At 37.6% G+C, this 16,132-nt stretch overlaps 1 protein-coding gene across 2 annotated transcripts in view; it reads left to right on the top strand.

Moving 5' to 3' along the window:
- LOC131684382 (uncharacterized) overlaps positions 1-16,132 on the top strand; it is a 304,419-nt gene that overhangs the window by 284,454 nt on the left and 3,833 nt on the right. For both annotated transcript variants that reach the window (XM_058967226.1, XM_058967227.1), the window contains one exon: positions 9,889-10,190. In XM_058967226.1, the coding sequence (XP_058823209.1) occupies positions 9,889-10,190 (302 nt within the window). The remainder of the gene's footprint in view (positions 1-9,888; positions 10,191-16,132) is intronic.

The following is a 16,132-nucleotide window of genomic DNA, read 5'->3' as shown; positions in this document are numbered from 1 at the left end:
TATTTATGTCTCTTTCGCGACATGCATTCTCTCTCCGTGACTATTGATTTGAGGGTTAGAAAGCACATCTTATCTGAGTTTTTCCTTACTTTTTTTCGATTTTTGAGTTTTTTGTAACACTTTGAAGCCAAAGTCCCATTTTCGCTAAAAAAAACTACTAACATTTTTTTGTAAAAATAATAATTTTTTCGAAATGTCTTGTAGTTACCTGGAGAATGATGTGAAGAAGAACTGTGAAAAATTTCGAAGCGGTTGGCCCAGTAGATTTTGAATTATGATGCACACCGCATTTTTTCGAGGTGCCTTCGGAAATTCACTGTCACTTGACCAATGAAAATTTAAGAAAATATTGTTCAAATACTGCATGATTATATGGAAAGTGATTGAATTGACTAAAACTCTCTGTGCCTCTTTTTTATTTTTTTGAAAAAAAAAAATTACCTTGAATACTTTACACCAAACCCCCCACCTCTAGCCCTCCTCCTCCCCCTTAAGGTTTTTAAACCTGGATAAGTCCATTATGAGTTTCGTTCATTATTAACAACTCAAACAAGCTTTTCGCGAAAGAATATGAGACAAAATATTTTTGGCCACCTGTTTGTATGGAACCTTCCCATAGTGGACTGTGGCGGTGATCACGATAGTGTTAAGAATATGTGATGACATCATCACAGTTCCTCGATGACGGAGTGGTTAACGCACCCAACTAGAGACCGGGAGATCGAAGGTTCGATTCCTGCTTAAGGACATATCTTTTCTCAATGTTTCCAATAAAAAGGTGAATTTTCACCGTTTCTTCATTCTCACCGTTCTCTGTCTGTTTTCCAGTGGACACGTTCATAAAAATCCTTGAAAAAGGAAAAAAAACAAAGACTCACGTCAAAACAAGGAATATATTCGTAAATCATGTTTAAATTAAAATATCGGATTGTGTCAAGGTTTTCTTAACCAGTCTACAGATTTTGAATGATAGAATAGTAATGTTGATGGAATAGGAAAAAAGAATTTTGTGTGATTTTTTTCCATTTAACAAAATTTGAAGCAACCAGAAAGCATTTTTGGTCTGGTTGTAAAAAAAATCTCGGTTGACTTAGAATCAAAGCATTGAAGCTAACTTTCAAGACTCATTTGGAGGATATTTCGAATAAAACTTTATTCACACAACTCGGAATAATTGCAGTGAACTAATTTGTCCAGATCATTAACCCTACAACAGTTTGGTGACTTTTTCTATACGTAAACGGTTTGGTGAGGTACAGGTACAGAACTAAAACCGCTTTTATATGCCTAGTTTTAATTGAACTTATAATTAAATTGGATAATTTTATTTAAAATATTCGTATTTTGTAAATTATATTATGCAATATTTCAGTTTTTATAGAACAAGTCTTTAAAGTACGTCAAAATCCCCTTTGTTTCCTTAATATTGCTATAATTTCGAAAGTTTCTAACCGATTTTGACCATCTATACGGCGTTGTAAAGATTTTTAAATTGCCTTTTGCACAAACAGGAAATAATTCAAAAACGAACCAAAAAGTGTACTTATTCCGATGCTTGTTTGAACACCAAACGCTAATACAAACAGTACAATGTTCCTCTTCTTGTATATCAAATTGTATTCTTAGTTCTAAGATAGCTGTAAAAAAAACTTATGTTCTCCCTCTTGAGTATCAAACTGAATTCCTAGTTTTAAGATTGTTGAAAATTTGCCTATAAAACACTATTGTTCCCACTCTTGTATATTGAATTGTATTTCTAGTTATACGATAGCTGTAAAATTTTTCCTCTTTATATGAAAAACATACTTCAACATTGTAACCTCCTAGTTTTAAGATATCCAAAATGTTAAAAAAAAGAATTTGGCACCGCCAAGCTAACGCATTTGTGCCTAATAAATAAATGAACTGAAAAAAAAACAAACAGTACAAATACAGCAGTATACAATAACAAAGTTAAAACAGAAAGGCGTCGAAGGGACAGGCCAGTGCATTGTAGGTTCCAGAACCTGGGCTACAGAAGATGAGGAATTGAGTGGTGCGTAGCACATATTATATACAAATCATATTCACGAATGTGTTTTGCCTCTATTATCCTCTAAAAGATTACGATCCAAGCGCCTTTTCTAGTAACTTTGATATAGTAGCTTTATTATATCAAATAACAGATTTTTTTGTTCAGCAATGTGACCTATACAATTTCACGCAACTTTCTGGCTTAATGTATATATATATATATATATATATATATATATATATATATATATATATATATATATATATATATATATATATATATATATATATATATATATATATATATATATATATATATATATATATATATATATATATATATATATATATATATATATATATATCGATATTTTGCTTATAAATAAAAGATATAATAATTTTTCCGAATTATATACACATGACAAAACACTAACGTAAACGGTTTTGTGGGGTACATTTGTACCCCAGACAAACTTTAAGCGGGCACTGTTAGGTTGGTTAAATGAAGCAAGTAGGTTGCACCTGATTTAATTCAAGTTTAATAATCAATTTGATGTATGATAAAGTTTGCTTGCTGTTAAAATAAACCGTAATGGAATAACAAGGATTGCAAATAGCTCTGGGGTACAAATGTTCCCCACAAAACCGTTCTAGGGTTAAAGCACTAAATCGGGATTCCAATTTCTTCCTAAAGGCTGAAAGGCCTGTCCAATTTCACTATTGCTGCTCGACTTTAGACGATGTTTGAAGTAATTTTCTGATTATTAAATATTCCAGAATATGCCCTACATTCTAAACAGGTTAGTAGGTATTATTCAATTAAATCAGAAGTCAAATCTTGCTCATTAAATTTGGGATTAATATTATATTTGTTAACTTTTAACCAGTCTGCACAGCATTTAGGAAAAGAATGTAGTACATCATAGTTTGAAACATATATTGTCCTTGCTAAATGCGAATAACTTATAACCACTTCATTTTGGTTCACGATTATAAAATTCCAAATATTCGTAAGCTAGAGATACAATGTTAGAAGAAAAAAACTGAATCTATATGTTTTGGGCTGACCGTTTATTTAGTCGTCTGAGGGACCAACATCCAAAAAACTGATAAAATGCATATCGATGTTTGAATATCTCTGGTTCATCGCACGATTTCCCTAAATTTATTAATCGTGAAGGTAAATTCAAAATTTTTCCCTTAAACCTCAACAGAATCAAATTAGTGGTAGCTGTTGCTAAATGTCCGTTCCACAAGCCATATGTTCTTAACTGACGTAACGAAATACGCTGAAAACCGGTAATAAGGCCAGATGAATTTCATATTCAGATTCAGTATTACACAATGAATCTGAATGATTCAACAGCTTGTATGTTCGTGAACCACATCTACCAAATAACCAACCAAGCAACAAGGGACCACTGTTCAAGAGAGAAGAGAATACTGTTATACTCTCTCTCTCAGTTACAGCAAAAACTGTGGGTACCAGGAACAAAGAAGTTGGCATTATTTTATGCATTGTTGCGCATTCCTCTATAATGATCATATGGCAGCGTTACTGATTAAACGCATATTCGTTTAATTGTTTACACAAGTATTATAAACTTATTGCTAAGTAATAGCATTACGTTACTGCTGAGCGATTGTGATAATGATAATCGTTCACTTCGATATGTAGTAGCATTTCGGCGTATGGCTGCTGTTGGCCGGGGCCTCACAATATTCTACCAAGTCTAATTTCATAAATAACTACAAGTGGACAAATTTCTGTGATGTCTTCGGAATATAGGAACCCTTTATCAGAATTCATAGAACTTCTCCTGGGTCTAGTGTCTGTTGGAGAGATGCAGATAGTGTACCTGAACCTCTCATTCTCTTCAGACCTTTTGCTATCGGTACTATTTTAAGGCTTTCCTCGCTTGAACTCAAGACATCCTAAAAGTATTTATATGGCGAATCTGACGCAAATGCCAACGTTCAATTCATAATCCCGCAATTGAACTAAATTATGATTGTGAATGTAAGATTTATATAGTGTTTCAAAACCCTCTTGAAGTGAATTTAAAAGTTACATTAGCAATTCAACATGGATATTTCGCACGCATTCAAAAAAAAAAGTAATCGACGCTAACTAATCGATGATTAGATAATCGTCAAACGTAGGAATCGATTAAAAATTAGTTTCCATAATAACTAATTAGTTAGATTAATCGAGAACAATCCCAAATAACAATTGAAGTTTTATAGCATGCTACAAGTGCAATCTAAGTTTTATGAGTGGCTATAAAACCAGAGGCGACGCGTCGGTACGTTCAACCTTTTCATTGAACAGGTCAGCCAAATCAGCCGAACCGAAACTTATTTAGAGTTTAACCGCAGTACCATCTACGAAAAATATTTTCAATGAAGGAAAAATCTTCAAACACTGAAGATGCACAGTCAGATTGGAACGATAAACCAATCTAGCGTCTCCATTACAATTTTCTGCTTTCCTGGTTTCACCGGTTCAACCTCAAACATGCCCGTATCTCATACTATCACCGCACGCTTTGAATGGAGTAGCAGTATGGGTGATGGCTGGAACAGCAGTGTGAGAGCCATGGGCGACGGCTTTTTCTATTCTCTTTGGCACCGGTTCAAATCAAATATTGAACCAGCGTGCATTGCAGCGATGTCCATATGCTCGTTAGAACTCTGTGTGCAAAACGAAAGCGCTTTATAATTTTCAAATACGTTTCGTAGCTGTACCGTACGTGCACAGCTGTCGGTCGAACGCTTGTTTTCTTGGGTAGTCTAACCAGATGTTTCTGCCCCTGGGACATTTAAATTTCTATCCTAATTGGTAGAATTAATAGATGATTTTAAACCGGTTAATAAATGTTTCAACCTATTTTATAGGTAGGAGGAATAATTCTCGGTGTAAAAAATAAGATTCTACATTGTAGGATAATTCGAATCATAACATGATTTATAAGTATTCAATAATGCCTTTAGACATAATTGCGTTGTTTAAATTTAAATTGAGAACACTTTTTCAATACGAAGGATGCGGTTGGCGCCTACACGAATATGTCATATATTTTTGCCTTTTTCTACAGGACTTTTTTGGATTAGGTTTTCCACAAAATGTTTGTTTGACAATTCACCGATGGGTTTTGACAACAAATTTGTTATGCTCGACTCCTGCGATCAGAAAAACCCGTCCGACGAACATCTTTTGTTGGTCCTATTCGTTCGATGTTAGAATCGACGATTTTAAGGGTATGTGTGGTATTGAACAGGTTGACGGTGGAACCACGAGTCACCTCTGTATAAAACTATAATAAAACCTCAATTGTTACTAGGGACCGGATATCTTTAGGTACTAATTTAGATACGTCGTCTAACTAGACACCCAGTTGGTGCTAGTTACTGACGAGATGAGTTCGAAACACAAAAAATAAAACTGTTTTGTTGTACTTCTAGTAGTTTGCTTTTCCACAACTCATGTGTACCAAAATAATATCGATCAATTTATACGCTAATTTTCATTCCTTTCCTTTTTTCTCTATTCGGCATGCTATTTTCATTTAATTATAGTAATAAAATATTAAATTAAATTCTCTCACTGACGCAATAAATTGCATATTCTCACATGAATATGCAAATGGACACACGGTTATGAAAGATAATTAATACACGCGAAGTCACATACACGCTAGCACATATGACAAAAACGTTAACGTACAAACGTCCTTTGCGATCATCCACGCACACCTAAGCCCGCAATCTCGCCAACAAGATAACACCCCAGTGAATAATTGAACATTTTAGCACTTATAAATTCACAAACTCGATCTCAGAAGTAATCCTACAAACCTCCGTGTTAGTGCGATTCGTCCTAGTAGCATAGCATAAATATTTTCAGGTGGGCCAAACAAAAAAATGATGCCCATATCCACTAAACATCACGTTCCATGGCAGTATGACCGGGAAGTATCGGATTCACGGTCCGCGCAACCATCTAAAAACACACGCCAAATTGGGAATTTACAAAAGCGGTTCCAAACGCGAACCCACAAACGCCAGCGTTCGCGCGATCATGAATCGGTCACGCCCGGAAATCTTTACCCTACCTCCTAGCAACTTAGGTCCATACATTCAGTTGAACCAATCAAAAATAACGTTCATACCCACTAGACAACACGACATAACCGGGAACTGAAGTGATATGGAAGAACTCACTTTCTTCTAGCTACTGCACCGTACACCGAAAATTAGGTACCATAAAACGGGGTATCTTTGATCACCGGGTTAAGTTTGATCAAATGAGACTTTTTCAGTAACGTAAGATGAGATGTTTCCCTCTAACAAAACCATCGAAACAAAATACAAAGCATATTCTAAACATGTTCACCATCTATCAGCAACGATTATTTCGTCATTTAACGTACCTTTTATGAACACAAATTCAAATTGAAAATTATACAACTCTTATGCATCGTTTCAATCTGTTCAAACAATTTCTTGTAAATTAATGAAATCAATCAACTTCAACTGAACTGATCCCTTTTTCAGAAACCGTAAATGTTTTTGTCCAATTATTCATTTTAAAAATTCAAGATTTTTGTTGTTAACTATTTAATTTCTACAATTTTTCCAAAAAAAAAATCCACAAAAGTAGACTGTATCTTTCTAAGCAATTTTGTTTTCTTACGAGACGACACAATGTCGGGCCATGAAATTGCCTACGGATATGCAATTTACACAACATTTCGAGCATTATCTCTCATTTCGGTACAATTTTATTTTTATAGTAAAACGAAATAAAATACCCAACAATTTGAACATTTTCAATCTATGGCTACCAGTACTTGTTTTAAAAATTCAAACAGTTACATTTACTTGAATTGAAGATAGATATTCGAAGAACTGTTGAAAAAGTGATCAATGTTCCCCCATTTTACGGTTTCAGATTCGCGATCACCCAAAAACACGCGAATATGCGAAAGGACACACGGTCATAAAAAAAATTACACGCGAAGTTAGATACACGTTAGAACACGCAACATACAAACACACACGCTATCGAACACGTTAACGAACAAACGCTCGAGCCCTTCGCGATAATACATGTGATCGCGAAGACCCTACCCTAGTAACAACCCAGGTAACAATTTATAGCATGCTACAAGTGCAATCCAAGTTTTATGAATGGCTTTGAAACTATCATATAAGGCTTTATGCTGCTAGGGAATCGAAGTTTTACGGTGGTTTTATAGCCACCCATAAAACTTAGATTGCACTAGTAGAGTGCTATAAAACTTTAATTGTTACTTGGGTACGCTGAGTGATGCTGACGGGGAGCTCTTTCGAGAATTTAGCTCTACAGCTCCAGTAGAAAAACTCTCGAAACAAAATAAATCTGATGTTTATTATTGACTTTTTCAAGACAATAAACGAAAATGCTAATAATAACACTAACTCTTAACTAATTTACTTCTAAAAGAATACTAAATTCACTTAACTGAAAGGTATAGATACATTTTTCTCTGTAAAATTTTCTTGGTTTTCCAATAAAAACACAAAAAATACTATAAGTCGCTTACTTTTTTAGTTAGAGTTAGTAGTGGAGAAAATAAGATGAAAATATTCAAGTTCAATAACCCAAAAACATGGAAACCGGAAGAGATAACTATATCATATCAAAGAATAAATTATTGAACTCAGCCTAACAATCTGAATCATTTATATGGTGATATAAACTATTATTAAGATTTTCGAGAAATGAATGAAAAAACGATAAAAATGTTAACTTTTGAATAATTTAGTTCTAAAAGGTACTTAACCTCATTAACTGAATCAAGTGAAGACACCATTATATAGGGAATTTTTCACCTATCTAATGGAATCAAAAGATTTAAAATGCAAAGTACACTTTGGATTAGACGTATTCAAAGACGAACCAGTTATTACAGAAAAAGATCAATAACTCTGTAACGCTTGAAATGTTTTCCCCAAATATGATCCGCTATTACCCCTCGAGAGGTTCTTAACCATGAACTAAATACCATGTATATCAATTTCATGAGAAGTTTAGAATCTGGGAAGGACATGAATATTCAAATAAATACATATGCAGTTGCTCTCACTTGTCTTACAATATTGCTGAACACATTATGTTAAATTACACAGAAATCTTGAATATCGTTTCAATTTTATTAAAAATATCATAAGTTTGAGTTAGAGCCAAATTCGCGTAATCCCACAGAACTGGTATTAGGCGCAAGTCGTAAGATCAAAAAAATGAGATTTGGACCGTTTCCCCACATTGCTTGCTAGATCAAAAATTTGACAAATATGTGTTCATGGGCAGTTAAGTACTTTGAACTATTGAATATCCATTGATTAGTTACAGTAAATTGTAATTCGTAAATAAATAAAAATCAAATTCACAATTATTGATTCGGCGTTATAATAGCCTTTTTATAACTGGGAATATATTTTTTGGATTTTTAGTTTCTATTGTTTTAGGTTTGGAATTTCTTCTACTGAGAACTTTTCAAGCTCTTATCAGTTTTAGTGACTACCTGATGTCATCAGAATTAATACTTTTATGCAATAATTTTTTAAGCCCCTTCTTTTACCTTGTACTACGATGAATTTCAAATGGTGTCATTGCGTTGAATTTTTAAAAATGCCCTGATGCTAAACTGGCTTCCGTAGAAATATTTGGAATTTTTCAAACCAAAAGAGCACTCTGAAGAGATTGAAAAAAATAACATAAATAGGACAGGATTGGATTATTCAGTTGGAAAGTAGCAAAACGATTCTGACATATAACATGCACATGAAAAAGCGTCGATTCTATTGTTAGTTTTTTAAATAAATAGCACGGTTGCCCATGGCTGTAATTATATGAAATATTTTTAAAGCATTCGTTGGTTCCTTACCAGCAAGTTTAGGCTACGAAGCAACTGCTGATGCAGGTTTCATGTTTTTATTGCCGAAGCGTGCAGTTCTTTCTAGCACTGGAGTTGCTTTCTTCGCACATTCCAATAATTCACAGTCATTGCATGACGATGCTACACGGCTGTTACCGCACCGCACCGGCAGATCTAATGGAAGCTACCCAATTTAGAAAACGATCCCATTCAACGAAAAGCTAATCGCCATCAGCGCATATCAATTACAATCACTACTGAATTATTCCAACCGATTCATCCATTAGCCCGGCCTGGCACACCGATCAAACAGAGTGGAAAAAGCCTTTCACTCCCGCGCGGAAACTGCGTCACCCGTGGCCGCACTGCTGGCTTGCGGAAGGTGCGTTGCCGGTAGTTGAATTAATTTCTGCCACAATCGACGATGACGACTGGCTGTGATCCATAAAATTTGCGCACGGTTTTAATGGATGCCGTACGCGGGGGAGATGGAAGAAAATAGCAAATCTGATCGATTGGGCTTGATTTACATTTGCGTCGCGCCTAAATTATAATCGCAATCATTGAAGTGGTTTGAAAGGCGAACAGATAGAAGTCAAAACACGATCTGCATCTGTGGCCTATTAGCTAATGGTTACGGTTACGCTGTTTGTCCTCGATTGCCACCATCTGCCGCTCGATAAAAAATTAATGTGAAATAAAACGAATGCCAACCTGCGGGACAGGATGAGATTGGGACCATTTGATCGATTGCCATGCTTTCCATCCATCTACATCTATCATACTGTTTGAATTGGACTAGGCGGAATTCGAAGGGCCCGATGAAAACCATATTTTGTTCAGCCTGGAGATAATCTAACAAAGAAATTTTCATATATTTTTTGAGATTCGAATCGTCGATAAAATTCATTTCATTAACTTAATGCGTAATTTTTCCTTCCTTTACTTCCAGGCGAAGGCTGCGTGGAGAAACCGTTGGCCACGCTGTGGCGAAACTACACCCAAAACAGTAAACCGGACGTAATGATGAAGCTGTGTCTGTGTCCTTCGGGGCTGAAAGCTACCACCAGGCAGCACGGTCTCACCGAGTACTGGTCCCACCGGATAACTTACTGCTGTGCGCCAAAGAACTACCCACGAGTCTTCTGCTGGATCTATCGGCACGAGGGTCGAAAGCTGAAGCACGAGTTCCGCTGTCATGCGGTCATCTGTTCCAAAGAGTCGGTCGCGCAGGAGATTAGCACCGTGCTGAAGGTAATTCCTTTTTTGTAAATTATTCGTTCTATTTTCTGCAAATCGACCGTTGACAGTAAAAATTTGCATGTGTCGAGTTGACGTCCTTGATGAAACTTTGAATTCGCAGATTGAATGACCATTAGATGAACTAGATGCAAAGTTCTCGATTACTTGGCATATCTGAATTTCTAATGAGACCGACACAATTTGTAGTTTTCGAGACAGTGTTCAATAAATTGATAATGTGCTCGCTTCGTTGCTAGTGAGCAATGCCAATAAGATTGATTCAATCTTGCTAAAAATCGTAACTGAGCATCTTCGATTCAGCCGAAACTTTTCACGTTTTACCGTGGGACACAATCCGTCAGCTCTGTCCTTGCTGTTGAACCAATCTCGAATCAGTTCATGATCGAATAAAATGGATATCAAGAGGTGTTTGGCTTGGGAACTAGGGATACTATAGGACTGCCTGAAAGTGTTGTCAGATATCGTGATTTGATTTATAACAACGACTGTTCTCTACATGGATTTTTATTGGAAGAAGTCTCTCTGGTCTCTTCAGGTTCTGAAACTCCTTTACCAAAGATTCCCTTTCGATTTTAGCGAGAGCTGGCTGTCGCATAGCATGTGTCTGGATGTTTCTTTCGCTTGATGGTATTTCCTGAAGGCACTATCTTGTGCCTTTCCTAACTCGACCAAACGAACTCTGAAAGAACAATAGCCTGTCAGTCATTGATTTGCTTTAGTTTGGTTTTACATATGGTTTCTGCATGGTTCCTCTTTTGAATAAACCATTTTGATTGAGGACGGTGTTTTCGACCATCCACACAACATGGCAATATAGACTGTTAGCTCCTAGCGGACTACAGCCATAGGGAGAGATGAGTCGCAAAATTCTCCGTCTCAAATAACTTCTCGTGTGAAAATGTGAGTTTTTATTTTCGTCGTGGAAAAATCCTTTGAGTGATAAATGCTATGACTGGATTTAATACATCGTCTAACTGTCAGCAAGTTGGTGCCAGTTACTGATATCGTGCTAAATCGATTGCCTTGTACGCAGCTCACCTTGGTCCGATTTCCGATTCCATACATAGGGTTGGAGTTTTTTCTTATATGGATTTTTCTAATAGGAAGTTTTATAAAGCGAACAAAGAGGCGAATGACCCTAAGGTTTAAAATTTTATAATTGAAACGAAAATAATCTTTTGATTTTATTCCACGCGCATCTTCAAAATACATGTGTCTCCCCATCTATTTGTGGACCAGGTTGCCACACCAGAGAACTAAAAACTTCCGTTTGTTAGTCGAACAGATTATTAAAACGCTATGGCTATGTTATCGTTTTGAAACTCGAAGTTTCATTTCAATTTGTCGAGATTTCAACATATATCTGTTTTATGGTATGGTTTTATCCTGGCCTGTAGGGCACTGGCTCTGTGTGGAATTCACTTTCGTGCTTAACTACTAAAATACTTCTTACTTTTCTTCCTACTGTTTCCTACGCGACTGTATCAAAGCATTACTTCGTGGGAGGTTGGAGCATCGCTTAGATCCATTTATCTCCTTACATCTATTCGGATAGCCCCCGCGGTGCACGAGGCATTTAGCTCCCAGCTTTGTCGCCATCTACTCGGATAGTCCTCTAGTCTTCTGCATCTGAGAGTTCCTTGGCGGCGGAATTTCTCCGATACCGTTCGCATTGCGTGAACCATTCATTTCCCAGTATTGTCGCGATCTACTCAAATTACTAATCCTCGGCGGTGGACCTTTATACTATTGAACGGACCAACTCGTAGGTTTCAAGGCGATTCCGAACGGAGCGTAGCTTTCAGTTCGCTGGCGCCACGACGACTCACCGCTGAGGGATTCCATGAGAAACCGGCCGACCGCAAAATATGACCATCGTCGATTCGAACGAAACTTTGCAGATGTGTTCGCTGTATGAATCTCCATGATATTCTCTGGCAATTGAAATATTTTGATAGAAGAGTAATTTTTCAAAAGGGCGTAAACGTTTCTACGTGTATGAATTTCAAATTTTTTTTGTTCGATTACTGTATTTTATACAGCAAAACTATCTGAGAACAAGTTACAGGGAATGAATACTGAAAATATACACTGAAAAAATGTTGTGTCATTTTTCAAAAAAACAAAAACTTATGATAAAAATTTAAATTACGAAAAAACATATTTTGTTTTATTACGACCTTTTCATAAGTTAGTCGCGTTTCTCCATCAACAATAATAGGTTTTTCAAAAGGCCCGTAAACTTTCGTGCAACTTTCTCTTTGACATCAAGGCGATATTGTAAACCATTTGAAAGTTACATGAAAGCAACCAAAATATATTTCAACCATAGGGTCTGTTGATTAAACTATATAGCTGAATCATATGTTGGTTGTTTTCATGTAACTTTAAAATGTTTCACAATATCGCCTTGATGTCAAAGAGAAAGTTGCAGGAAAGTTTACGGGCCTTTTGAAAAACCTATTATTGTTGATGGAGAAACGCGACTAGCTTATGAAAAGGTTGTAATAAAACAAAATAATTGTGTTGTTAAAACAAAAGTTAAAATATCTCGAGAACTACTACATTTTAGAAATTTTTTGTTAAGAGCATTTCGATTTAAAATGGCGTTTAGAATCATATTCAAAAAGAAAATTGTATTTTTGACTGCAAATAGTAAGAATTATAAAAAAATGTCAAAAGTTGTTGTTAGGAATACTTTTTTATTGAAAGCTTCTCCAGGATCCAAATACACTAAAAAAGTTGCTTTTACGTCTTTAAAATGATAAACATTAAATTTTTGACATTTTTGATGGGGTAACGCGAATAACTTTTAAAAAGAGCATAATTACACGAATTAATTGTTTTTGAAGTAGCAAAATTTCAAATATCTCGAAAACTATCGCATTTTGGAAGATTTTTGTTAAATGCATTTTGATTTTAAATGGTGCTTAGAATTATATTCTGTAATAAAATTATAATTTTGTATGTCTATTAGTATGAAATTTAAAAACTTGTACGAAGTAATTGTTAGGAAAACTTTTTTACCGATTTTTTCTCCATCATTCAATCATAATCAAAATGTTTCTTTTCTTTTTAGGTTTTTGGTAACAAAATATAAAAAATTTAAAAAATGGGTTTTTTCGCAATTTAAATTTTTATCATAAATTTTTGTTTTTTTGAAAAATGCCAACATTTTTTTCAGTGTATATTTTTTTCAGACAGAAGTATTCATTCCCTGTAACTCGTTCTCAGATAGTTTTGCTGTATAAAATACAGTAATCGAACAAAAAAAAATTTGAAATTCATGCACGTAGAAACGTTTACGCCCTTTTGAAAAGTTGCTCTTGTACCAAAATAATCTTATTACCTGTGGAAAATATTTAGTCTTGCATGACGGTGAAACGTGTAAAGTTTCATTGGAATCTAAGATGGTCGGTCACGATTTTAAAGATTTTCGGACGGATCTTCGTGGAATTCTTCCGCTGACGCTTCACGCGATCTACTCCATTTTGGTTCCCGGCGGCGAAACTAACCTGCTCACGAACTTCCTTGTAGAATATCAAGGTCAATCTGATGATTCTGGATAGAGCGTGGCGTCCGATACACTTGTGCCTCGCCGGTTCAGATACATCGATGCGGACTACTCGCGCTAGTCCCGGCGGTGAATCTGACCTTTTCTACAGGGCGATTGTCCAATGTTTCATTCAACCACACGCTTAATCATCCCGCAGTTTTCACTGCAGGTCCTAAATAATTTGCGCAATGGCTTCGTTAATGGCGTTCCACTTATTTTCACGGCAATACATTCTATCGAAGATGTTATCTGGGCTGTAGGCAATCAAAAACCACGTGCTCCGGTGCCTCTTCGACGTATGTGCATTCTGGACAGAGATGGGGCTCCGCGTGCTCGACTATATGCAGGTACTTCCTGTATCAGCCATGTTCTGACATTGACATGATGCCAATCCATATTTTTCGTCGGACTCCGCTGGTGTCGCTTCCTATAGGACTCCTGAGCCTCCTCCAGTCAGTGGCAATGCAATGGATATAGTTCTGACAATGACGCAGACCCCTTTAATGGTATGGTCCGGTCGGCGCTACTCATTCTCATGCTCCACGACCTGAATAACTTTTTCTCTTCGTCTTTATTGCTGGAAATCAGGCCGAACTACTGTATTAAAGAATTGACGTTAATGCGCTTGTCACAGCCTTACTTACCTTACCGTTCAGGCTAGAGCCTTGTTGTCTCTTGCTGTATGCAGAAGCCGTCTCCACTCCACTCGGTCCATTGCTGCTTGTCGCCATCCTCGCAGTCTTCGAAGGGTCCGCAGGTCGTCCTCTATCTTTTAGCAGCTGATGCAACTCATAATTCATTCGCCTGCGCCACGTTCCGTCTTCCATCTGCACACCACCATAGATAGTACGCAACACCTTTCGTTCGAAAACTCCAAGGGCGCGTTGGTCCTCCACGAGCATAGTCTAGGTCTCGTGGCCGTAGAAGACCACCGGTCTAATCAGCGTCTTGTAGATAATCAACTTCGTTCAAAGTAGGTACGATTTCCCGCCATGATCCGTCTCTGAATTTCTCTGCTGGCATCAATGTCGGCGGTTACCAGTGAGCCCAAATACACGAATTCGTCGACCATCTCGATTTCGTCACCGTCAATCCGAACTCGGGATGGGAGGTTCACATTGTCGTCTCTCAAACTCTTCCTCTCATGTATTTTGTCTTCGAAACGTTGATGGCAAGTCCAATCCTGCTGGCTTCAGCCTTCAGTCTGATTTACGTTTCCGACATCGCCTCAAAGTTCCGTGCCATTATGTCAATGTCGTCGGCGAAGCCAAGCAGCTGGACGGACTTCCTGAAGATCGTGCCACTCGTGTCTATCTCCGCCCTCCTTATTACACCTTTTAACGCAACGTTGAACAGCAGACATGATAGACCATCACCTTGCCGTAACCCTCTTCGAGATTCAAAGGGACTCGACAGTGTCCCTGATACTCAAACAACACATATCACCCGATCCATCGTCGCTTTGACTAATCGTGTTAGCTTATCCGGGAGACCGTACTCGTGCATTATCTGCCATAGCTGATCTCGATCGGTTGTGTCATATGCCGTTTTGAAATCGATGAACAAATGATGTGTGAGCACGTTGTATTCGCGGCACTTCTGCAGAACCTGCCGAATCGCGAATATTTGGTCCGTGGTGGCGCGGAAACCCATGAATCCCGCTTGGTAGTGCTCCACAAACTCCCTTGCAAATGGTGACTATCGGCGGCAGAGAATTTCGGAGAGGACCTTGTAGGAGGCGCTTAGTAGTGTGATCGCGCGGTAGTTGCAGCAATCCAACTTATCACACTTTTTGTAGATTGGGCAAACGACACCCTCCATCCACTCCTCCGGAAGAATCTGAGGAGATTCTCCCAAATATTTGCGATTACCCTGTGCAGCGCTCTAGCCAGTGTTTCACCACCGTATTTCAATAGCTCGCTGGGTAGTTGATCTACACCGGCAGCTTTGTTGTTTTTCAGCCGACCGATCTCCTCCTTGACTTCTTGGAGATCAGAGCCCGGCAGCCTAGCGTCTTCTCCGCGTGCTTTAAGATCCGTTGCCATACCGCCTTCGTCCTCTGCTGCTTCACCGTTGAGGTGCTCGTCATAGTACTGCTTCCACCTCTCAATCACCTCACATTCGTTCGTAAGAAGGTTGCCGTCTAAGTCCCTGTACATATCGGTTTGCGGAACGTAGCCTTTGCGCGTTCAGCTTCTCGTAGAACTTCCGTGTGTCGTTTACGCGGTATACTTGTTCCATCGCTTCGCGATCTCGTTCCTCCTGTTGGCGCTTCTTTCTCCGGAGGAAAGAGGTTTGCCTGTTCCGTGCTTGTTTGTATCGCTCCACATTCTGTCTCGTTCCGTTCTGCAGCATCCTCGCCCGTGCTGCCTTCTTC

This window comes from Topomyia yanbarensis, chromosome 2 (genome assembly GCF_030247195.1).
Source record: "Topomyia yanbarensis strain Yona2022 chromosome 2, ASM3024719v1, whole genome shotgun sequence".
In the NCBI taxonomy this organism is placed as follows: domain Eukaryota; kingdom Metazoa; phylum Arthropoda; class Insecta; order Diptera; family Culicidae; genus Topomyia; species Topomyia yanbarensis.
This window is presented reverse-complemented; position numbering and strand designations above follow the sequence as displayed.